The 24,120-nt window shown below is 46.0% G+C and overlaps 1 protein-coding gene and 1 non-coding gene across 4 annotated transcripts in view; both read left to right on the top strand.

Moving 5' to 3' along the window:
• The window catches only part of yki (Transcriptional coactivator yki), a 205,484-nt gene extending 184,810 nt beyond the window's left edge, over positions 1-20,674 (top strand). Inside the window, exons 2-8 of one of the 3 annotated variants that reach the window (XM_075891125.1) lie at positions 6,695-6,921; positions 9,947-10,014; positions 10,632-10,817; positions 11,717-11,746; positions 13,264-13,501; positions 14,199-14,305; positions 16,875-20,674. In XM_075891125.1, the coding sequence (XP_075747240.1) occupies positions 6,695-6,921; positions 9,947-10,014; positions 10,632-10,817; positions 11,717-11,746; positions 13,264-13,501; positions 14,199-14,305; positions 16,875-16,913 (895 nt within the window). In that variant the 3' untranslated portion in view covers positions 16,914-20,674. Of the gene's footprint in view, positions 1-6,694; positions 6,922-9,946; positions 10,015-10,631; positions 10,818-11,716; positions 11,747-13,263; positions 13,502-14,198; positions 14,306-16,742 lie in introns of all 3 variants that reach the window. The other 2 variants (XM_075891123.1, XM_075891124.1) reach the window with 2 other exon arrangements.
• On the top strand, positions 7,044-7,227 carry LOC142771529 (U2 spliceosomal RNA). The gene has a single exon (XR_012885973.1). It is a non-coding gene; the product is annotated as a U2 spliceosomal RNA (small nuclear RNA).
• Positions 20,675-24,120: the final 3,446 nt, after the last annotated feature.

Here is a 24,120-nt window from a genome sequence, read left to right as displayed (position 1 = left end):
TAAGGTCATTATAATGATGATCCGCCAGCTGCTCTCTTCATCCTCTTCGTCTTTTGCCATCTCGCGCCGATTTGTCTGACGCGAGATGCAAAGAAGGATGGGCGATAGAAATACGGAGAAACCGGGAGAAATTCTCGGGGAAAAGAATTATTTGGTGAAACGAGATTCGAACCCGCGTACCCAAGATCCGAAGGCGAGCTTTTTAACCACACATCCATCCAAGCACGCTAGCAAAACGTCGCATAACCTTGTATAGCATAGCAGGAGGGCGGGGGGAATTGGAATCAAATAGAGATAAACGGACAGAAAAAACGATGAAGCAATCATCTTTTTTTTGTCGGGTGGAAGATAGAGGGCAAAAGCCTAGCCAGGACCAGCTATACGTGCCCACCAGCTTTGCTGGGACTCGGTGTTGCGCGACTTAGTGTAAGCCGCTCTAATTTATTTATTTTATTTTCAATAGACCTGTCCAACGATAGCAACTCCCGAGCTTGAAAGCTGCGCATCGCCTCTACCTCGTGCACATCATCACAACGGTGCACGTTGCACAGCAGGGGAGTCGTACATCGTTTCGGTTTTTGATGGCCGACTCTGGAAGCGCTTGGCGAAGTTGTGACGTAATGCGCGCTCCGTTCCGCATGTTCTACCCGTCTCGGAATAATGTATAAGCTATGGAAGCGCTGTAGCAGAGCCGGAGCGGTGCTGCGGTTTCGGATGATGATGCTCCCGGCAGGGCGCACCTCGTGCCGATTCGAAACCGTGGGAACGGACTCCCGCTCGCGGACCCTTTCCTCTGGCGGTGCCGCCGCCCTCCACCGGCAACATTTCGAAGCGGTGGGCCGCCGTTGCGCTGACCGTGTCTGTGCGTGCGTGGCGCCGGGACGTAAATAGTGGCCGAGCGGAACAACATGCAAATGGACGCGCCACCACAGCGGCTTCTTCAGTGCCGAATGGCTTCATGCTGCCGCTGCCGCTAATCTTTTCTCCTTCTTGGTTTGCTTGTGGTTGCTAGTTATACGCCTTCTGACGTGGGAAGGTAGCCGCGCAGTCTGTGGTGGTGTTGACTAATTCGACAGTCTGCGTGGCGTAATGGCTGACTGACTCTCTGGCGAACCGGTTGCTGTTCTTGTGTAGCCTTTGAAACCGGCACCTTCTTCTTACGTCCCGTTCTTCTTTGTTTGTTCCAGACCCCACGGCAAAGGGTTGCCTCGTACGTGTTTCGACTGCCTGGGTGGCAGTTGGAAGTTAGCGCTCGTGTCCATCGTGTCCTTCTTGTCTCTTTGTCGTCATTCTGTTCTTGCGCTATAACTATCGTCATGTCATACCAACTAGCCCAAGGTGCCACACTTCTACGGCACAGCAGTCATTTTCTCTCGTCGTCTACAGTATTGATTTTGGCTTCTTCGCGGACCAGCTAGCGCACTTTCAAAGCCCCCCCCCCCCCCCCCCCCCGGTCGCGCATCAGGAGCTGCCCCGTAACTGAATGCGGTGACAACGCGCAGCCCAACGGCTGCGTTCACCCTGCCTGCACGAGCAAAACAATCTTTTCACGACACATACAACAGAAGGACGTCCCCCTTCAGCTTCAACAACGGGGCGACCCAAGTGCTCGCCATCGGCCAACTGAGCCGCGTCGCTCGAGGGGGTCTCTAAAAAAGATCTAAGATGCACTCTTCGGGGGCCCGCTTGGAGGGGACAGCTCCGAGGTCGCTCCCGTTAATTCGGCCGTCGCGGTGGACCTGCCGGGTCGTCAGTGATCTGGCGTGCGATCGTAAACAAAGATAACGGCCACTGGAGGGGTGGCAAGAGAAACAAGCGGCCAACTCGGGGACGGCGCGGATAAAAACGTGCGCGAGTGGTTCGGGCGCTCCTCCGTCTATCGCGCCGTTTGTTTCTGCGGCTGCCGTGCGCGGAGTGGGGCCGACCGACGCGGGTGTTCCCCCGGAAGCCGTAGAGGAAATCTCCGTCCCGAGGGGTACTCCCCCCCCCCCCTTATCTCTCTCTCTACCTCGACGTCACGTCCCCCAGCGCCCTAGGCACCGCCTCGGGTGTCTGCTCTTTTCGGCGGTGTGCCACAGTCTTCACGATGAAGACTGTCACATTACCCCCCTGGCAGGTCGACCGACCGTGAACTTCGGGGTGCCAAAATGGAAAAATAAAGGCGAAAGGCCGATACCTTGCTGCGAGGCGAGTGGGTTGGTGTACAGTTACACGCTCATACTTTCGAATAAAAGTTGTTTGCCAAACGTTCCGCGCAAGAGAGGATTCGTTCCCCCTGTGGTCGGTTGCTCCTTACTCGATGAGGGTTCGATGTTGCTTCCATGGCAATATTCGGTCCTGGAACGCTTTACTGGCGTGCTTATTTCTTCTTTCTTTCTTACTTTTTTTTTTGTCTTTCGTTGGCTGAGCAGACAGCCGCGCCAAACGTTGAGGTATGTACGTTGTCTGCGGAAGCAGACGTCCCATTTTGTTAGCGATTACAAGTTGTTACCACCCGCCGTTCGTGGGGGGAGACGAGGAAATTACTTTGTTGTCGTGATTGCAACGTCCCGCGATGTTGTACTGAAGTTTGTACAGCCTTTGTACACATAAATAAAGGAAGCTCACAGAAGGAGGTGTGCGTGTATAATCATGCTATGTTGCAAGACCGACATTAATGCGTTCGTTCCCATGGCTTAATCTGGTGCACAGTTCGGCACCGCACGCACTCATTATCTCCCTGGGGCTATGCGAATATACCTTGCCTGCCGCGGGAACTGCGCCATGCCTCGGTGGTCCCATGACTGATTGATACGAGGGCGATGGTCCGCCCGGGTTTGTTTTCGTCCATTAGCACCGCAGACTGGGCCATTCGTAAGGGAGGACGCCGAAGTGGACACGATAGTGAGAGGCGCAGCGTTGGGCCACCGGAAGCTATAGGATCGGCTGGTGCCGTGTAACGGCCGTCACCGTTTGCTAAATGGGGCTCCCCCTCCCCCCCGCCCCCGGTTCTGGTGTGGTGCAAACGAAAGCCCGAAGAAGTATAAACACGAAAACGGAACGCCACAGAAGACGCTAGAAGCACTGTCGCATGCGCTACATGAGTAGCGCGCGAAAAAAAATGGTGACACGTTTCATGCCAACCAAGATGAATGCCTCGACGACGTCAGTGAAATCTGCGCTGACGTATTCGGCGGGAATGTCACTGACGTTGTCGGTACTCGTTAGTGTGTGACGACGAGGACCAACGATGTGCGTGCGAACCTGCAGTACTTTCGTCGGATCGCATTTGCGAGGAATTCTGCGAGCTTTGCCACTTGAAACGGCCACAAATCGGGTGTGACGCACCAGGTCAGACCTATACGAGTTTAGTTGTTTTTGTGATTGGGCTGGTCGGTGGCTTTCTTGTCATTTTACTAGCTTCCTGGCTGGACGCACAAGATATTGGGGTGGATGCAACTGGTTCCTCCGTCGTTACATGCACGATGGCGCACCCGCACACTCTCCAAATAGAAGTGAGTGTCGGAGCCAGGGGCTTAGGCAGAATTTTTGTGGGGGGAGGTGGAAAGCACCTCCTTGATCTGAAAGCGGGGGGGGGGGGGGGAGAGCAGAAAAATGATCATTTTGAGCTCTGTATACCATGTCGAAGGAAGGAAAATTTCTGGGTAATTGGGTGGGGGGGGGGGGGGGTCTTCTTCATTTTCGCAAAGTGCCACGCTTGCTCCTGTCGATTATGCACCGTAACAATATATATAAAATTTCAATTGCTAGGATATTGGCGAGTAGACACTGCTGAAACACATGTTCGTTCTGGATGGTGCACCATCGTCACGTTCGAGCGCCGACTCTCCTCCTGCCTTCCCCATCAAGCCCGACTGACTCCAGTGTTGCGCCGGCTAATTAATTTGCAACCGTCTCGAACGAGCGCGCTTTTCGTCCGAAGTGGAACCTACGACGAGCGAGAGCGAATGCCCAAGAGAGTGGCAGAGAGAGAGAGGGAAATCACGCGAGGCGGAAGCGGCATTAGCGCGCGCGCTCTTGAAACAATGGATGTAAAATAAAAAAAAACCGCCCGTCTGGGTCGCGTAGAATTAACGCAGAAACACGGAAGCGCTGTTTCGCTGCAGCCAGCTGCAATCCGCGATTCGAGGTGGAGAGGTGCGCCGGATTTTCCCGAGCGATAATCCGTATCCGCGCTCGCCGCCACCGAAGACGTGTGGCGCGGTCAAGCGAACTGGGGACACGATTGGAATCTCGTTTCGCCGGGCGGCTGCTAGGGAAAATGCAAGTAAAAAGAAATGAAGATGTATGACACGCGTGTTGCCAAGTGGGAGCTCTTCTCCGTTATTATTACTCGCGTTTAATGATTATTTTTCTCTTCTTTCTGGGGCTACCAGCCCCCACGCCACGCCTTGTCGACACGCCACGCCTTGTCGGGTGGCAAAAATCTCCCTTGCGTTCTGCGACCATGCCTTACGGAACAGGTGTCGAGAGACCAACATGGCGCGGAATGTGAGCGCAGTGCGGAAACGCTCCTGCAGTGTGAATGCTCTCACACGATTTTGGGACATCGCAGTGCATCACTCAGAGCACATAGGGGCACATGTTATGTCGGATTCTGCTTGTCTAAAGCGTAATAATAATAATAATAATAATAATAATAATAATAATAATAATAATAATAATAATAATAATTTGACACACCGAACATATTCGGTTAATATGTCCGACAGAGCGAGCGTGCTAGGTCACATGGGTCATTGTTGGTTTTCTTGTGGCTTTCGAATTCACTTCACATCGACGACTCATTGTACCAGTGCTATTTAGCTGTAAACATCGGTAAGCAAAAATAAAAAGAAAGGACGAAAGAAAAGAGTTACGAAAGTATGTAATTCAGCAACAATCAACCTGGAATCTTTCTGCTGAATATAATAAATATGAAAGGAAAGAATGGAACATTCATTCTGAAACAACAGCAATAACAAAGCAGAGATTGCATCTGGGAACGTAATATTTATTGTTATAAAATAACTAAATATCAAAGAGTACAATTACGACATTTGGAGGGGACTAATTCCTGCAGGATATCGGAGATCAAAGGTTGTGGAAAGGAGGAATGGGAAGGGTGGGCTGGTGACTACGGCCTGGTTCCCGATGACTAGGCAAAGAATTGAACGAGCTCAAGACGTCTTCTTCTGCCCCTTTCCCCTAGCTTTCGATGCCCCGGTCGTCAAGCCGGGGCGTACCTCGTCTCTCCCGTTTTTTTTTTTTTTTCAATTGTGATTGCGTTTTTGATTGTGATTTTTTTTTCAATTGTGATGTACACGCGCACACATGAACGCACGTAAGAACACGTCCAAAGTGTGATTCCACCCCCCACCCCCTGAACAAAATTCTGGCTACGCCCCTGTCATCACGGAACTATATGGCAAGACTTTAGCTGATAGTGAGAAGTCACTGTGACCGCGATCGTACTCGTTGGTAGGGTCTGCCACGATTGCGCGAAATACTTCCGCAAACTGGTTCTTGTCAAACTTTCAACGAAGCGGACAGCGACTATGCTCACCCTGTGCAAAGGGCGGGGCCTGTCGCGTTACGGAACGCGCGTTGATGCCGCAAAACAGCGGCGACGTAGCGAGTCCTCGTCTGAATTGCGTTCACGATGCAAGATTTGGCAGCCCTGCGTGCACGCGGCATCGCACTGCTCTGGACAGCCAGGCGGTTCGGGTGTCCAATTCTAAACATCTTACTGCTGCGCGTGGTTAGGGTCATGGGCTGCGAAAGAAGGCTGCCTAAAAAAGGCAGCGCCGCGGAGCGGCCGATGTTGTTATTGTTGGACTGCCGAGGGGCATTGACTTATTTTGGGACGCGAAGCAGCTACGCGCCCGGCCCCCGAACCGCGCAGGCCCTGCGGCTCGGCGCTCTGCAGCGCGCGCGTCATCATCATCGGCACGCCCGGAGGGTGCCTTGATACATCGTACCCCGCCCCTTGCTCTGTCGTTGAGGAAGGTTATAAGAGGCCGGCTCTGCTTTTCTGAAGCGAATGATCCCTGTGTACACGCGCAGTAAAGATGTATATTTCTGCGCTCTAGTGATAACTTCCTTCAGGTTTGGACGCAAATGGGCATCTTTATTATTGCTTGTTTCGTTGGTATTGCACGTAGATATGTGTGTGCGGGTCGACGGGGAAATCATACTTACTTAAGCGAGTCAATACTTTTAACAAAGTAAGCGTGAAAGGACACAAAACATGTGCATTGTTATTATTGTCATTAGTCATCACCACAATGATGCCAGGACAACCCACAGAATGTAGTATATTACTGAATTAAGTTTGCTTAATGCAGTTTTATCATAATATCGGGAGTAAATATTTACCATTTTGTAACAAAGGACATGTTGTATGTTTTGCAGGCTATAAATCGATCATTTTTTAAGTTCTTTTTCGGGAGTTGAAGCACTTTACCTACACCCCTGTGAGCAGGAGTAGTTATAGGATAATCCATTGCGCGTAAGCTGAATGATATCTTATATTTCATAATTGTTCTATATATTGTGGGCTGAGAAAGGAGAAAGCACAATAGAGCTTACACAAGCTTGATTGGGCAAGTTGCATCACCAGGTTGAGTAACGATGTAATAGTATGTAAGTTTTTTAGCCTGCATTATGGAATCTTATGAGCTGGTCATAATGCTTATGTCTTTTCCCTCTGCAGCCACCTGACACAAACGACAACCTGGGATGACCCTCGCAAGAAGACTCCAAGCACAAAGCACCACGCAACGCCTCCGCCGCCACCACACACAGCTGCTCCCCCAGCAGGGCCATTCAAGAACCTGGGTCCACTTCCAGATGGTTGGGAGCAGGCCACCACAGCTGAGGGAGAGGTTTACTTCATCAACCACATTGAACGTACAACAAGCTGGTTCGACCCTAGGATACGTAAGCTGCCCTTCTGTCTGCAAATGGGCTTTGAGCTCTTGCTCGTTCCAGCAATCTTTTATGCACTAGAGCATATCTTAGTACACCCTGTAGGAGGAAGCAACAAAAGGAAGAAGGCAGGGAGAGCTAAGATCAAAGTGTAGTATCTGTTCTTATCAGCTTAATATCTGATACGGATCCTATTTGAATCCAAGATATTAAACTTATTTTTATGATGTGGTGGAGTGCTTGAAGCACACCCTGTAAATGAAGCTAAATCAGTTGGTAGTGTTGGATATTTGCTATTACAACATCACTGGACCAAGACAAAAGTAACAACTGCTTGCCCCGTATTATGTGTAGCAGTTCATATGCTCTTGCATATAAGTAGACAAAAATCTGAGCTTGTTCAGCCTTACATCGGCAGCATTTCGCACCCGGCATTGCCATCATTAAGATCTGTTCAACTTGAAGTGGTCCTTTTTTATGTGCTTGCAAGTTCTTGCAACCGCTAGTTCTTAAGGATCAGAAACGATCTTAAGGACCAAAAATGAAAGCCCAGCACTGCTCCACATGACAGTATAGTTCAATTATCAATATCTTGAATTTAGCTTGCCGTTCAAACATGCCAACATCATTTATGCCGTAAAAATGGGAGGTTGCAGATTTGTTGCAGATTTGCAACAAATGGGAGGTTGGTCATTTTGTTGCAGATTTGCACCAATGGGCCTCATGGGAAAAATTATTACTAGTTAGGCTAGCTGAGTAGTCAGTATAAATATATGATTATTTTTAAGTGTTTTTTTTTTTTTTTTCGTTGAGGTGACATTTCACAACCTATGTTGAATATAAACATGTCTGTGTGTTCTATGAAACAGTTGAAAAAAGTCGCAGCTTTGCCGCAAATGCGAAGTAATGAACGCGATAGCAACAAATTGGAAGGTCACGCGCAGAACGGCAACCAGATCGAAACGGGCCCCGCGTTTCTCACGTACAAATGACGCACGAAACGTACTCACAGGTATAGATGAACGCAAAGAAGTGGCTCAGTTGTTAATTCGCTGTGTCTGAAAAGCGCGCCCTTTTCGCGAACAGAGACTGCAACGATTGCAGTGACCTTTGTGCGCCCCGTAACTACAACAGAATCGTTCCAGTGCAAACCCAACGCCAGCCAAGACGTGGATCCTCCCCACCGGGAGATAAAGGGCGCGCGAGAGATCGTCCACTTTCCTCTTCGCGGGCCACAGTACACTTGAGAGATGAGAGCCGCCGCTGAAGCCCCTATAGGCCACTGCATTAGTTACAGCTGCTCCTGTACAGCCGTGGCCGTGTGCCGTGCCTTGCATACGGCTTTATGTAATGATTCTTCTGTGTTGATTTTCTCAGCAAGACTGGGTGCGCTCACCATCGGCAGAGGAGCTGCTTCAAGTCATGCACAAGTGCTACAGTGCCAGTAGTGAATTGCACGCCGTGTAAACTTCTTTTTACAGCGTAGTGTTTCCTTGTGTATCTGGCGCTGATATACATAACTGGGTTTATTGAGAACATGTTGAAATTCAAGTCAGTAAACTCGGCACGATAATTATTGAACCGGTAAGAAGTAACTAAATCGCAGCTGTCCTGTCTTAAGCCCCTCCGTTTTGGAAGGAATAGTTCCCGTGTGTTCAAGCTATCGATATTTTATAGCTGCAGCAATGCGAAGAATGTTCGTGAAAGTGCTCACTGAGAACTTTCGTGATGCTTCACACGCTACCTCTCCTCTGCCTGTCCAATGACTTGTGCGCGCAGTACGCCGTTCTGAGATGTTTGTCTTCTGCGGCGCAGTTGGCAACCATTGTCTTGAGGTTTTACATGTCTTTATGGGCGTTGCAGATAATGTAGGTGATAAAGGTTGTTCTTCCACACGGAAACTATTTCGAATTGCTGGACGGCCAAGATGGTGCTGTGATGTAGAGGTCGAAAAACGCAGACGCGTTATCACTGTCCACGTTACCACTCGCCCATTTCTAGCGATGTATTCTCTGAACACGACGCACACCATCACCTCAAATTAATGCAAAAGTTGGGCACATTGTCATATGTATTGCAAGAAGCGTTTTTTTTTTTTTTTGCAAGTGCGAGGGGTTCATTTCATAAGGAGCACACGCGCCATGCACGATGTTGCAGGCACGGGCTGCGCTTGAGAACAGCCGGGATAATCATGAAATTCGAAACATTAACCACTCCTGAGAGAAATGCTCTCACACGTCATGCACTTTGAATGCGGCGAACAAGCAACACAGTGGCGCTTTGGCGCATCCAACATGGCGGCGAAAACCGGTTCTTTGCCGCATCCACCCGAAGAAACAAGAAGCTCCGGCGGGGACTGCTTCGCCGTAGTGGTCTAGTGGCTAAAGTACTCGGCTGCTGACCCGCAGGTGGCGGGATCGAATCCTGGCTTCGGCGGCTGCATTCCCGATGGAGGCCTCGGATTTGGGTGCACGTGAAAGAACCCCAAGTGGTTGAAATTTCCGGAGCCTTCACTACGGCGTCTCTCTTAATCATATGGTGGTTTTGGGACGTTGAACTCCACATATCAATAAACCGGCGGGGAGAGGAGGAAGCGGCGCAAATCAAAAGAACGCTCTACTTTTCCGAAGGTATAGGGGTTTTAGCCACCGCGCACTCATTGCGCCATCTTGCTGATAATGCTGAAAACATGATAGTTTCTTCCCCCCCCCCCCGACATGCCCGCCAACAGCGTTAAGTTGTAGATATAAATAGCTCGTCGTTTGAAGGCTTAAGGAGGTACCGCTCGGTGGTTAAAGGCTCGCAATCACGAAGTGGAGGTCCCACCTTCGATTCCGCCTGCGGTTTTTTTTTTCTTGATGTGTTTCTTGCATTTTCATATATATAGATACTTATACGGTGCATGACATCGACGCCCACGTCGATGCTGGCGGCGAAATCCAGCCGAGAGTGTCCATATAAATGAAACAGGCTCTAAAACGGGAAGCGATTGAATGAAATATGACCATTTTTGTTTTGTTTTCTTACGTTCATGCAGCTGCCCATGCTCAGAAACCTCTTCTCCAGAGCCATGCCTCTCAGCTTCCTGGCCACCAACAGAGTCAGGTACGGCAGTGGATTCATCACTATCAATGGGGCCTGCTTGTGTTTATTTTTATGACACAGTATTTTTTGCATGTGCTTTCAGTACAAAATTATGTTTACTGATCAACGTCATCATTTTCAAAAGTATAATCACAGTTCAGCTGAGTTGTGCACCCTGAAGAAAACGAAGGCAAGTGCTAATGCGAAATGCAGTGCTGCTAAGGGTGTAGACTCTAATGCGTTGTGAAGAACATCTAGTAGTATGTAAATAGTGACAGAACGCGAAAAATTCTTTCTTGTTTATATCCCTTTTCACAACACCATAATTATTCATCGACGTGTTGTATCGCTGTTTCATGCCTGTCCACGTCAGCCTGTCCACAGGTGTGCTGTGCCAACGATGCTTAGTTGGGATGCTGTATTGACTTGGAATTCACGGAGGAGTCTCTTTACATGTGCAGCAATCGTTATGTATTTGTTTGCGCATGTTTGTATGCTTGTGTCATTGTTTAAAAATGCAATACTACTACTAATTGTGCTTTGCGGGCTTCAGTTGGTTTTTATGTAAGCCCAGCAGTTGCACGGTAGGCAGTCATAGGATGGTGCCATAGTGATGTCATTTCTGCCTAATGATGCAGGGCTCCGGAAATGCGGTGAGCAGTACAGGACCCACCTCTCCAGACACGATGAACTCCATCTCTGCTGTGGTGGCCGCGACCAGCTCTCTAACCCTCCAGCAGCAGCGCCAGCAGAAGATGCGCTTGCAACAACTGCAGATGGAAAGAGAGCGCCTCAAGATTCGACAGCAAGAGATCCTTCGCCAGGTGTGTACCTGAGGCACTGTCATCATCTTGCCTGGTGCTTTGAGATCAGTGATGCATGCGTTGCGTACATAGTAACCGCTTACAAATATGAGAACAGGTACACATGTTAGTTGTAGTTCCCTTTGAGCCATGGGTTCAGGAATCGCGTGCACAAGTTACACCTTACCACTGTCCCCCCCAGTGCATCGCTTCACGTCACAGAAAGTTGCCCATAAAAGGGAGGATATCTCGGTGTCACTCATCTTTTCTTGTAGAAGCGCAGACTTTGAGATAGTGTTGCATTGTATCGCCTTCAAGATCGACTCTGGCCATGAAGAAGAAGAAGGTTGTAACATGTCCTCATGGGAGTTCAGTCATACTATTGATGTCAGACTACATTTGTCGCAATCATTGCTGCATTTCTGCGCACTTGCGACACATGCACACACATGCTAATTTTACATACATACTGCTCCAACTGGAGACATTTCCCAGAACCGAATCGTTGCCGCATATTCCAAACTGACACTTTCTTGTAGTCTTCTCACATCCTGTTGTCTCTGCAGTATATTCAGCATGTTGAAGTTCAACCAACCAGCCCTTATTAGCACAACAGGAGTGTGATTACCATGCTTACCTTACGTAATGCCTCTACGCATAGTTTTTTGCCTGTAGCGAGAGGGAAAAGGTAGGACGACATGAAAATGGAGCAGTATGGCATGTTGTTTATGCTCGGTTTGCGTGCTTTCGTATCTGTGTGACCCTGCCTTATGTCGTGTTTTGTGTGTAGCACTGCTGCTTGATGTGCCTGCTTGTTTGTTGTAAGGCGAGCGTTGCGTTGCTTTGTAAGCTAGTTGCTAACTGAAAATGGGGCATGCTACTACAACTCAAAATTGGCCTGTTTTTGTTGCTTTTTGCAGACGGCATTCCTTGGAAACTCCGCACGTAATGTGAGTGGATGCAAAGTTTTGCCCTGTTTGCCTATTTTGTCGTTTGACCAATGTTTGCTCTGCTTTGAACCATGTGCTGTCCTGCAGTCAGTGTGCATTTACTGTGCAGATGCTTGTGTGAAACTAATGATCTCATTGCAAACGAAAACACTGAGCTTTTTTTTTTCTAGTGAATGACCATGTCGTTTTTGTTGCCTTATATTCGTAGCAGACAGGTATTCCATCTTTTATCCCTCCATATTGAAATTTTAGGCAGCGCAACCAACATACGTGAAAATTGAAAATGATATGACATATTCTTGCACTTTCGGGACGCTGGAAATGTGCTCATAGAGGGGAACATGTATGAATACATCATTGGCGATGTGCCCCAGCAAATTTCTGCTTTAACGAAATGTTCCCCTGTCTTGTCAGTTTTGTTGTACATAGTGAGGTTTGACTATATGTTAGTCAATGGATCATTATTGTGTTAGCATTGGTCAAGCTGTTGACAAATTCATTTTAGCATGATGAATTCTTGGGCTGACAGTGCCATCAAGTTCATTAATAGTGCTCACTACTAATTGTCATATTGATGTCTATCATCATTGTTATTCTCTATTTGTTAATTCCACAGCGTGCAATGATACAGGTTAATTTACCGGATGAACAATAGGGTAGTGCAGAAACATGACCAGTTTCATTTCCACAGTCATAGTTAAGCACAACATATGTGCATGGTCGTCTGCAGGATTTTTTCTGGGGGGGGGGGGGGTGCAAATTCTAATGTTGCATCGCTTGTGGCAGAAGAGGAGAGCGCTGGTGTAGCTTGGGTGAAGGCAAGTGCTGTTGAAGCTTGAGGGGGCCAAGTGCCCCTTTTGCACTCTGCTGCCGACACCCATAGATATGAGACTTTTTTTAGCGCAGCAGGCTGCTTCACTCGGGAAGCCATTCTGTACAGAGATTGTTTGGACTCTCTGCAGGATTTTGTGCATAAAAATAAACTGATTATTAGTGCTTGGCACTCCTATTGGGCTTATAATGCAATAATTATGAATAGTATCAGAATTTACTAGGATTTCAGCATTATTTCATATTAATAATTGCAAGAATAGCTGTTTGAGGTTTCAAAAGTACTCAATCTTCTATTTACTTTTGGCATTTTTTGACTCCTCATTTGATTTGGTTCCGGAAATCATTGTTCGCACATCCTTGTTTTTTTATTAGCTTTACAATCTTGGCACTCAAGCTCTTCGACTCTCCATCCTCACTAGCTTAACGTGGAACACCCTAGTTCCCCACAGAAAGGGATGTTGCAAAGCCTGCCTTGTAACATGCTGTGTGTGTCGATGCACATGATCGAGAAACTTTTATGTAGCTTGTTGGCCATTTGTAGAGAAACTGTTTCAGCTAAGCTACATGTGCCGATGTAGACGAGATTTGAGGGAAACAGTTTTCTAATTTGATAGTTGCACTAAAATGTGGTCTTCACATTGGCCCCTGTTTTTCACTGCATATTATATCTGTTTTGTGCGTAGGAGATGATGCTGCGACGTACACTGACAGAGGAAATTCTCCCAAGCCCAACGTCTCCTACTGCAAGTGATGTTGTTGGAGTGGGCCCCACAACAGACCCTTTTCTGGGTGGGGACTTCCATTCGCGCCAGGAGAGTGCCGACAGTGGGCTCGGGCTGGGCCCAAACTACTCGTTGCCACATACTCCGGAAGATTTCCTTTCCAGTATGGATGACAGCATTGATGCTGGGCTCAATGATGGTAGGTCATCAAGGGCTTTGTGCTTCCTGTTATCACCTCTTCCCCCATTTTTCCCCCCCGATCAGTGCGTGAATTTGTCAACAGTGTCAGTGTTTATGGCACTGGTTGTTGTGCTGTAACGGCAGAACAGTCAATTATTTCTCTGCAGAAGCGTCATAGTTAGTAGGGACACTAGGAAGATGACTGATATTTTTTGTATGTGCCATCTATCACTACACTTCATGTCATACTTAATGTCTCATCTTTCAGACACCTCTCATGGGACTCTGGTGATCAACCTGTGTGCACCTTTCTTTGTCCCTGCCTTATTCTCACTAGTAAAATTTATTCAATGTCAAAGCCAACCATCCCAACTTCAAGCTTCATGTCAATAGAAACTTCTGGCTCATATCAGATTCAGCTTTCTTTCATCATCCCTGACACTGTGCCGGAAGTTTGCTCCAGAATTCTGTGTACTGTGGGATCTTTGACCGCTGTGATGGAGCATGTTTTTATTAAAACTTTGAAGGAAATGTTCATGTGAAATGTTTGAAGTAAAAATTGAAAACGCTTGGCATTGGGTAATTGTGCAATGATTCAATGAAACCAGTCCCGTCTTACAGATCTGGATTTATTAAGTTTCATAATTCAGCAGTAGCTGTGTAATTACAGTATGGTACTTATAATTTTCTGCTTTCCTACTTTTTCTTGTTCGCAGACCCCAATAACCAGAACAGTGAATTGAGTTTAGACGGCCTACAAGGCACGGGCATTGACCTGGGCACAGAGAACATGGACTCTGATGATCTTGTGCCCAGTTTACAGGTGAGCAGGCATTGTTTTTGAGTGGTGTTGGGCTGATGGGTTGATACATTTGGCCTTCGACCAGGTTGAAAAAATTCAATGGCATGGCACAACTCTTTGCTGCATGTGTCATTGTTGTGTAGTTATAATCTCCTGCATTTAAATCGTAAGTGCTTCTTTGAAGGTGCACCACGTTACATAGGCAGCACAGGAACACTTTGAGAAAGATTTGTACATTATGCCGCACAGTAAGATGATTTTTTTTGTATTTATTACTGCTTGGCGGCAGGGTCTCAAGAATTTTATAAATAAGGGTACGAAGAGGAAATAAAATTATAAAAATCATCAAAGCTTGCCTTTTGACATGCATTTTTTTTTATGTTTCTGTCATATTTCACCTTTCGTCTTACATTTTATATCTTGCATATCAGTGCTTGCCCTGTAAACTATGGCAACACATAATTTGCACTGATAGGGCATAGCGTGCGACGGCAGCAGTATGCAGTTGTAGTTAATGATTAATAAAGGTGCTGCTTCAGCTGCCAGCAAATAAACTTATTTTGGTCTGCAAAACCTGAGCGCACTACACATAGCATGACATTCTTGCTAAAATTATAGTACTACATTTCGTAAAGTCAGTAATGTTTTTACGAAGATAGGCAATACCATTTGGTTGTTAACCACTCGACAGGGCCAAAGAACTCGCATTCAATAAAAAAAAAAAGAACAAGGTTGCACTAAGAGCTAGGAGTGTACATCACCAAAAGGATTGTAGTTGTTCATTCACAATACAGTGGCTGACACTTCTGCTCATTGTTCACTTTCAATTGATCACAAATAGCCTGCTCATGAAATGCCGTCCAGCTGTACAACAGACCTATCGGTAGCTGATTAGTGAATTTCGTAAACAAATATATAGTACTTTACTTCCAAGTTCACTGAAGTTGTATGCATGTTTAACTATGTTGCATGGTTATTTGTGGTGTCAGAATAATTGTATTACCAGCAAATGCATGTGAGTGTTAACCCCACCTTTGAAAAAAAAAAAAAAGAAAGGAATGTGTTTAATTATGTCATTTATGATAGTATGAATATTTTTCACCTGCTAACTTCAATTTTTCTTCAAGTCATTTTGCTACTTCATCTTTCCGAGGTGTTAGCAAACAAAAGCAGCTAGTTGCTGGAACAGCCTCAAAATGTCGCTCACACGCACGCACTTGAGAACACTGGGCGCTGCACTGCTTGCTTGTTACAGCGATACACCATGGATCAAGAGCAACTCACTAAAGCTACTTTTTCTTACACCAAAAACTTGGGCCACACCAAGAAAAGAAAACTACAGATAGGTTTGGCACTTGGGCCAATTGTATTAAAACTGGACACTAAAGGGAGAAATTCGCCATGCTGTTCTAAAGCTTGCAAACAATTCATCAGCACTCTATGAAAAGGATCAACTATCTATTAGTGTCTCTCCACATGCTTTGGCAGCATATCATTCGATCTGTGCATTGCGTGAAGCGTTGTGATGTGCAAATCTGGCACATTTCTGAAAGCAGGACATGGCAACATTCAGCAAATATCTGCAGTCAATTACAAGTCAAGAGGGGAAAAAACACCTATTCAGAAGGTGTGATGCAACCACTGAGAGATTACGTGGGAGAGAAGAGGCAATGGTATCTCAATAGTAAATTGACACATTGTGGCTAAGCCATCAGACTCTTATATTTAAAGGCAGGCACAGCTGGCGTGCTCAGAGAACTGCATAGCAATTAGTAGCACAAGCGAGTTGACACTTGGAAGAATGAGAAAACTCCAACCAAAATATATTTTAGAAAAAAGACCCGACCTTTCAAAGCCGGTCTGGCTTCTTCCACAAGGGTGCGAAGGCAGACTTTTGCCAAATGTTCACCTATGAGTTGACACTTGCCTTATGTGCTGTTAACACATCATAATTACTTTTTCCTGAATTGCAAGCCTCACAAATTTGCACAGTAATGTTGGTGACACACTTCAAAAGACTCCTCGTAGTTAAGGTCGCATGGTCCTTGCCCGAAAGAACACTACAAGCACAGGCTGTAGTGACCAAGTGACGACACTGCACAAGGTATTGCGGGGATAACTTGAGGTTAAGTGGACGCTTGCACCGAGTATTAGACGCAAGCCGAGTAATGACAGTTCTCTGGCTTTTAAGAAGTGAACACAAGACGCACACATGCCCACGCTACAAAGGGAGAAACGAGCGAAGAGTATTGGCTGGCACATGATACAAACCCACTCTGAGGTGCGTTTGTTGCTGCATTCTAGACCTGTTACTGGCCATAGTTCACGTGACCTCCATTTTTCAAGCCAGTAAGAGCATTCTCGCTCGAGATACACTGTGCTGTTTTTGCACACTGTACCAAAAACCCAGTAGTCTGTGCTCACTGTGCACTTTGTGTTCTCTTCTTTGCTTCCCTAGGAGGAGCTGCAGGGAGACCTTCTGTCAGACATGGAGGCATTGTTAACGTCCAGCAAGGACAGCGTGCTCACATGGCTTTAGGACAGTGCCTGACAACCACTCTCCTTTGCCTCCCTTCTTTCTCTCTGCCAGCTTTCTACCAACCTCTTCCTTGGACTGTCTCCCTTCTGAGAAAAAGCAGACTGGTGCACTGCCATTCAACTTTAATATTTCATCGAAACAAGCCCAAGTCATGTAGGCCAAGAAGCATGAACGCCCTCTCCATACCTTCCAGTGCCTTGTGTTTCTACCAGGAACATCTGTAGGCCGTGCAGTTTTCAAGGTTTAACGTCCAGCTTTGGATACCAAGAAGTTGCTGCCTGTGCCTCTTACGTGCAGGATTCTGCATGAAACGCTGCTGTCCACTTGAAGTGCCTTATGTTGATGAATTTTGGAAGCACCTATTATTAATCAGCAGTTCAACTGATGTTGGATTTGCTGATATCTGTAAACATATTTAGAGGGACAATTATCGTCCATTATTGATAAGCTTGTGTAGAGCAAGTGCACAGTCACTGCAACACTGTGTGCATTGTGTCGCATGAGCCAAACTTGCTTTAGACCTGTGTGCCTTACCAACACCGCGTGTGTATTGTCTTTGCAGACATGCATGCTTGTGTGCCTTATCAACGTAACGTCTATTATACACAGTTTTTGCCATTGTGACTGGAGTATAATGTGTGAAAATTTGCTTTCTGTGGCAGTTGGGCTGCCATATATTACGCTTACTACTAAATGTTTTCGTGCATGAAAATGACGTCTGCTATTTCACTGCGATTGTCAAAGCCTTGAATTTTAGTGCAGTATTTTAAGCTATTACCTCTAAGTGTTGTGACTTGGTGCAAAGGGAGGTTATGGGAGGGTGTTCTGCAATCGTTAAAAAGGCAGCAAAAGGTACCATGCTTGAATGTCCCTTCCTTTGCAAACTTAAAAATGTCCCGTCTCTGTGTATGGGCAGAGCTTGCTCAAATTGTTGTATCCATGAAATGTGCCTTTTTGCAGCCTTCGCTCATCTGAGTGAAAGGCTTGCTGTCCGCTTATTGCGTGGCACTGTTATTTGTGCACATACCTTATACTGAAGGGGGCAGTGTCGTTAGGGGCAACACGTGACCTGCATCATATTTTTTAGGAGTTTTAACAAACTGTCTGTCGCTGTATCAGGAAGTACTATTTGACATGTCAAGCAATAACAAAGGTCTTGTGCAGCCCCCACTGGCAATGTCTTGTCCCGTGGGGCTCACATATTTGCACCTATTTGTTCCTATGCTGTTTATCCTTGTTTTTCTTCCTTCTCCTTTCTGTGTTCTCTTTTTGAAAGAGGAACTTGTATATTTGAGTTAGCTGCATGACTGAGGTTGTCAGCGTCCATTCCATCCATGAATAGAGCTCCTCTCCCTTTGTGAAGCTGTCTGTGACTGATGAGGGGCAAGGCTGATTGCCAGAACCTATGGTTAACACAGCAGCTTCTTGGTACGTTGTGCCGACTTCAAAAGCTCGCGTAAAAGCAGCTTTCAAGTCTGCTTTCAATGTCCTGCAGTGACCTTCTGTGAGGTTAATCGGCAAAGTGCCCATCATAACATTTTTTTGTCACTTTTGTTTATTCAATTTAGTACGCTAATAAGCCTACCTTTGTTTTCTTTTTCTTGTACTTTTCTGTGCAGAGGCACAGCATATGTATGCCTAAGCGTTCCCCATTAGTATGTCTTCCTTTTTCTACACTTTTTATCTGTCTTTAGCTGAGGATATGGTTTGTTTTGGTACACGTTTTTAGTAGCCCCTAATAGATGCTTATTATACCAGAAAAAGTTATACTTTTACTTGCTTATTTTCATTAAATCTTATTTTCATTTTGCCAATTGTAACCCTTGAAGCTGGTGGAAATAACTGCTAACCATGGTTCTGCCAACAGTCTTGTTACCAGTCCAGCAAATGTGCTTTTGTGTGCAGGGAGAAAATGTTATTTTTCATGCGTGCATGCATGTGTGGGTGTGTGTGTGAGAGTGAATGGTGTTTTCTTGTTACATTGAGTTCATTCACCATGCGCAGCATCTGCAAGAGCGCCAGAAGGCTCGTGGTTGTAACCTCGGAGCCTTGCTTGTGTCGTCACTTCTGTCATTTCTTTTATACATCGCTTACTGAAATGGAGACTTAGACAAAGGTTGTAAGCAACAAAAAAAAAAAGGCAAAGAAAGGAAAGGGAGGTACCACAAACTCCTGAAGACCTGAAATCATTTTTTTCTTCTCTATTTTTTTTTTCATGAATGACATGTAAAGGTTGCTTTTGAGTGCCAAACGTGTGTAAAGCACGTGCAATGTGACGCATCGTCATGGGACGCATTGTTTCGTTATTTCCTTCTTGTACACATCTCTTTTATCCTTTTTTTTTTCACCCTTGTACAGATGTTGTAGCTGCATTTACACAGCCATGATGGACCTTTGCTAAGTTGGAGAAAAGGTGACCTAAGTGCCTTAACTGCTTGTAGCACTTTTGTGTTGAAGCCACGAAACGTAAGAAAAATTAGAAAGGGCCATAATAGATGAACTGTCCATTTCAGGGACAACTGGGTGTGTCCTGCTTAAGCTCCAAGAGAATTTTTAACCATGTCCTTTCTCCCTACGTGCCTTCTAGCTATCCATAAGCTTGTTGAAACTCAATTAAAGTATGAAGTTAGCATGCCTGGCTGTTCTTGTTCACTTATTCTGCAATGTGCTAAAGTGATCCCAGATGCAATGCAATGGGTGAGGCGACAATGCAAAGCTGCAACCATGAAGTCTGCCTTTTTTTTTTTTTTGGTTTTGTTGCTGTTTTACAGTGCAATGTAATGCCTACGAGGATTTTGTCGCTGCACATGAGGTTCTGTTTTTTGCTCCAACGATCATGCTTTGCGTGATTTGCTTTTTGACGAGCAAACAGACTAAAAGAACTGGTTTGTTTAATTTTTACATCGGCAAATTGTCAACTTCTGTGAAATGGCGAGGAACGAAGGGAGCCCTCCATCAGTATTAGTGCTTTGGTGGTTTTCGGTAACTCATTGAGACTTGTCGCTCTTAGAATTGACATGTCATCTCATTTATGGTTGTGACTGAAGAAGTACAAAAAAAAAAGGACTGCTGTTATGTTCTAAAGAGTAAGCTAAGGAAAAAAAATGCAAAAATGTTATGGGTCACCGGAGAATAAGTATTATAGAAAATCCTGTATTTTGAGGGCAGGAAAAAGTTGGAGCTGGTCATTCCTTCCTCGCATTGCACAGCGGTGCAGCTTTTATTGTTGCCTATTTTTCCCCCACTTGTTCTCTTTTACATCTTAGACTGCCCATTCTTGTCGCAAGGCATGCAGCGCAGCTTGAAACCCTTTTTCTGGCAAACACCATGCCGACAAGAATGTTTGGTGCAGTCTCAAGTTTGTGCAGCTATTTTTTTATTTTTATCACTTTTAACCGACCCATTTGTAGCAGCTGGAGAAATTGAATTCTTTTTGGATGTCACTTGACGTGTGCCTTATTTGACAAGTGCAATTTAAACTCCTGAACGTGGCAGCCTTTGTGAAGCCACCGGGCAGAGCAGCTACCTCTGGCTTGGAAGTTCCGTTGTGCGACTGCTTGTTGTTAACCGCATTGCAGGAGACTTGTTGTGATATGCCCATCCCTCCCTTTTTTGTGTATATTATGTGTATCTTAAATCTCACTGGTTTTGGGGGAAAGGAAAACAAAAAAAAAAGAGAAAAGGTGAGCGAACATGTGCTCGCAGTCAAAATTTTTAACATTTTGCTTTTGAAAGCAATTTATGTACATACAAAAAAGGCTTACTTAATTCCTCAAAATTTTGTCATTGTTTGTATTTTTTTTCTTATGTTGGCTGTGAACCATGTAAATAAATAATTAATGTTCAAACAACCGCTGCTTACTTTGTCTCTGTGCCTTCTAACAATAAAAAGGAGGAGGATAAGGTGAGTTTACACCCGAACATGATGCATATACGCAATATTTCGATCCCCTTACAAAAATGCTTTAAAACTGCATGAGTTTGTCATTCAGTTCACGATTTTCATATTCAATGCAACAAAAATATAACAAAATTATATAAGTTTTGCCACCTTTGCAATGCTCAAAATTTGTTGATAGGAGCCAGTTAGTACCAGTTTCATTAAATACTGTGTTCTGTGAAAATATCCTATGCTTGTGCACTAGGGCAATGTCTTCATGGTGTCTCCATGGCGCTTTATTTTTCTTCCTTTAGTGCTTGTACGTTTCAGTCTGACCGGTCACTGGTAATTTTCGTGGCCTGCCTTCCATAAGTGCACTTCTGGCTTGGGAGGTGGCATAGTTTTTCGTGATATTTTCCTTTGCGAATGTGTCTTGCTCTGTGATTGGCAACGAAGGCTACTGCTTTGTCCGTCTCTTTCACTGTCCCGTGCTTAGCACTATTTTTTGCTTTGTTGATGATGCACCAACCGGCCCAAATAAGCATTTTAGTAATCTACACGACCTTCTATGTTTCTGCTTTGGCAGGAGGCCCATGAGTAGATGAAGTTGACTTGTGAATAGAGGGGTCCTAGACGGGCACGACTTCAACACACCGTTTGGAGAGTATCAGATAGTCGGTGATCTTGTGTGCAATCTATCATCGTAGCAGTAACAGATCATCAAGCCGCAGGCAGCACTATTTTCAGTCTTATTCAGGGAAAAACATTCAAGACAATCGCCCAAGTTAATGGGTGTGCTTCGTGCTGCACCTAACAGAAAAGGAAAGCAACCAGCCAAAGCCGCGACTCTTCGAAGCTACCGTCCTAGAGCTGCACCTTGCAGCAGAAGCTTACCTGTGCTTAGGCCCGTAGCCATAAGGTGTGCCCTAGCCCGCCTCCCACTTCCCTAAAATTTGCATGGAGTAGGGTGTTCAACCGAGAATAAAGAAAATAGATATTCTTCGCGGCCTTCAACAAGTCCCCCCCCTTCTCTAGTCTAGTGGCTAAGGTACTCGGCTGCTGACCCGCAGGTCGCAGGATCGAATCCCGGCTGCATTTTCGATGGAGGCGAAAATGCTGTAGGCCCGTATGTTCAAATTCGGCTGCACGTTATGGAACTCGGAGCCCTCCACTACGGCGTCTCTCATAATCATATGGTAGTTTTGGTACGTTTAACCCCACATATCAATCAACAAGAGCCCCCCTCCTTCTCCGCCCGAAACAAGTTCCTGGCTACCGGCCTGCCTGCGCCAATGCGTTGTTACACAGCGCGTCATCTAGGAACTCAGTGGCATTTAATTTCCTTATACTTAATCATATTTTAAATTAGATGTGTATCTGATTGTGCCACACGTTAACACCTCGCCAGAGTCTTCGATTGCTTCGTGTGGTCACGTAACTTTGCCGTCACGCAACCGGGCAGCTTCATACGACGCCCAAAGCGGTCACAACGCGGCGCCACTGTCCTACAGCCTTTTTTTTTATTTCTCTATGAGTATGGTGGCTAGAAAGCGCTAGAATATACTATAGCGCGAATGCGACACGAGCTGTTAGTCGTGGCGCTTTCTGTGCATCTGCTACGCTATTTTTCTTCGAGAGAGCTAAAGTGTCGGTGTGCAACGATGATGCCGAGCACGTTTTGCGTGCCTGCGAGCGGTTAGGTTACCAGGAGAAGAAGCAAAAGGCGCGGTGTCCCACTGGCTGCGCCAATCGAGCGCACCATTTTAAAATCGCCCTCATCATGTGTACTACCTACTTCAACATGTGCGTTTACACGAGGTGGGCGTCATTCGCATGACAAATAGTACATTTTAGTTGGCTAACTTATTCATGCGTTAAGGCAATCAGTACGTGAAAACGGGCTGTATGTCGTGGTTCAGAGCACGTGCTGTGCGTATTTCAGGGCCACTGCCAACCGCGTGCATGGTGAAACGGACTAATTTGAAATTTCCCGCGTAAGAGAAACATCCGTCGCCAGGATTGTTTCATGCGCAGACTTCATTTGGCCTAGCTTTAGAGTGGAGAAACAACATCTAAATAAACATTCAGCTACATGCATGGGTACCATGGCATAACGTAGCCCTGTGTTGAGTACGCGCTTAGGAAACTTTTCGGTGTAAACTGAACAAGGACAAGTAACACAGAGGGAAAAAACGGGAGGCTCAATTCGCGCTGAAGTCTCCTCAGTCATGAACCAGCACCAACCATGAACTTTGGCACCAAATAGCTCGGACAAGGATTGTGCTAGGCCTGTGTAGTGTCGACTTTTTACTTGTTTTTCCTTTCTGGAAGACAGCTGCTGCTGTGACTTTTTGTGTAACTAGATGCAACTCAGAGAAGTTAGATAAATTCTGAGCTCTGGAAGAATTGACCTAGTGCCGCCATCTACCGGGAGGCGGTAAACAAAGCACAAATGGAGGCAGTAGATGGCGGCACCAGGTTAGCCCGCGTAACTCAAATACAACAAAGCCTATCGGTACCTTGTCGTTAGTATTATGCGGCTTTAGTGTTGAAAATAACTATCAATTTGCCCGGTTAAAAGTCCGCGTGTCCCATTAAAGGTCGGTGACTCGGTGTTCCAGGCTCCTGCACGGATTGCTGCTGCAGTTCCTAACAAGAGAGGGGGTAGGACATTGCTATTTGCAGGACATTTTTCCTTATTTTACATGTGGCTCATTTCTGAAGGGGATTTGGTGCCAGGACTGAACCACATATCGATACTGACGTACAAAATGCCTGAAATCGGGACACCAGTTCTGGAATATAGAGCTATTCCACTGCATTGTATCAGCACACACTGCCCGCGGGGGGTGCCTCGACAAAAATGCTCCTGAGGCGCCCCCTGCTATACTTATTCATGCCTCTGCAGCTCATCAACACATTTATTAAGCAAATTGGTGGGCCAGCCCGCAAGTGAGACGTCCGTGGGCCGTGTGTTTTAGACTTATGTTCTGTCTATTACAAATTTGCAGCTTATGCTGCCACATCAAGCTTTAAAAACCAATGAAGGGAGCTTGATGCTTCCCATAGGTCAGGCTCTGGGATGAAGTCCCGTTCAAGCGACTCGATCCGCGAACTCTGGTACAGTGAAGTCAGCGCACTCAGTTATAGCATAACTGTGCTTCGGTCGACCACCTCATTAACGTCCGTACGCGATAAAATAGTAAAACGATGTGTCACGATAAAAGGGAAGTATGGTTCAACGGCAATAATTAGCCCACACTCTAAGCCGAAAAAGACTAAAGTGGGGTATGCCATTGGTCCTTTAGGGGTCTAATTGCGCTGCCACAGATTTTGAACCAATTTTGGACTAACTGCGGGAGTAACTGCAAGGGCTCAACTGTTACCCCAAGCACTTACTCCACTTAGTTTAAATGT

Source organism: Rhipicephalus microplus, chromosome 1 (genome assembly GCF_043290135.1).
Source record: "Rhipicephalus microplus isolate Deutch F79 chromosome 1, USDA_Rmic, whole genome shotgun sequence".
Lineage (NCBI taxonomy): Eukaryota > Metazoa > Arthropoda > Arachnida > Ixodida > Ixodidae > Rhipicephalus > Rhipicephalus microplus.
The sequence above is the reverse complement of the archived record's forward strand: the minus strand, read 5'-3'. Positions and strand labels throughout refer to the sequence as shown.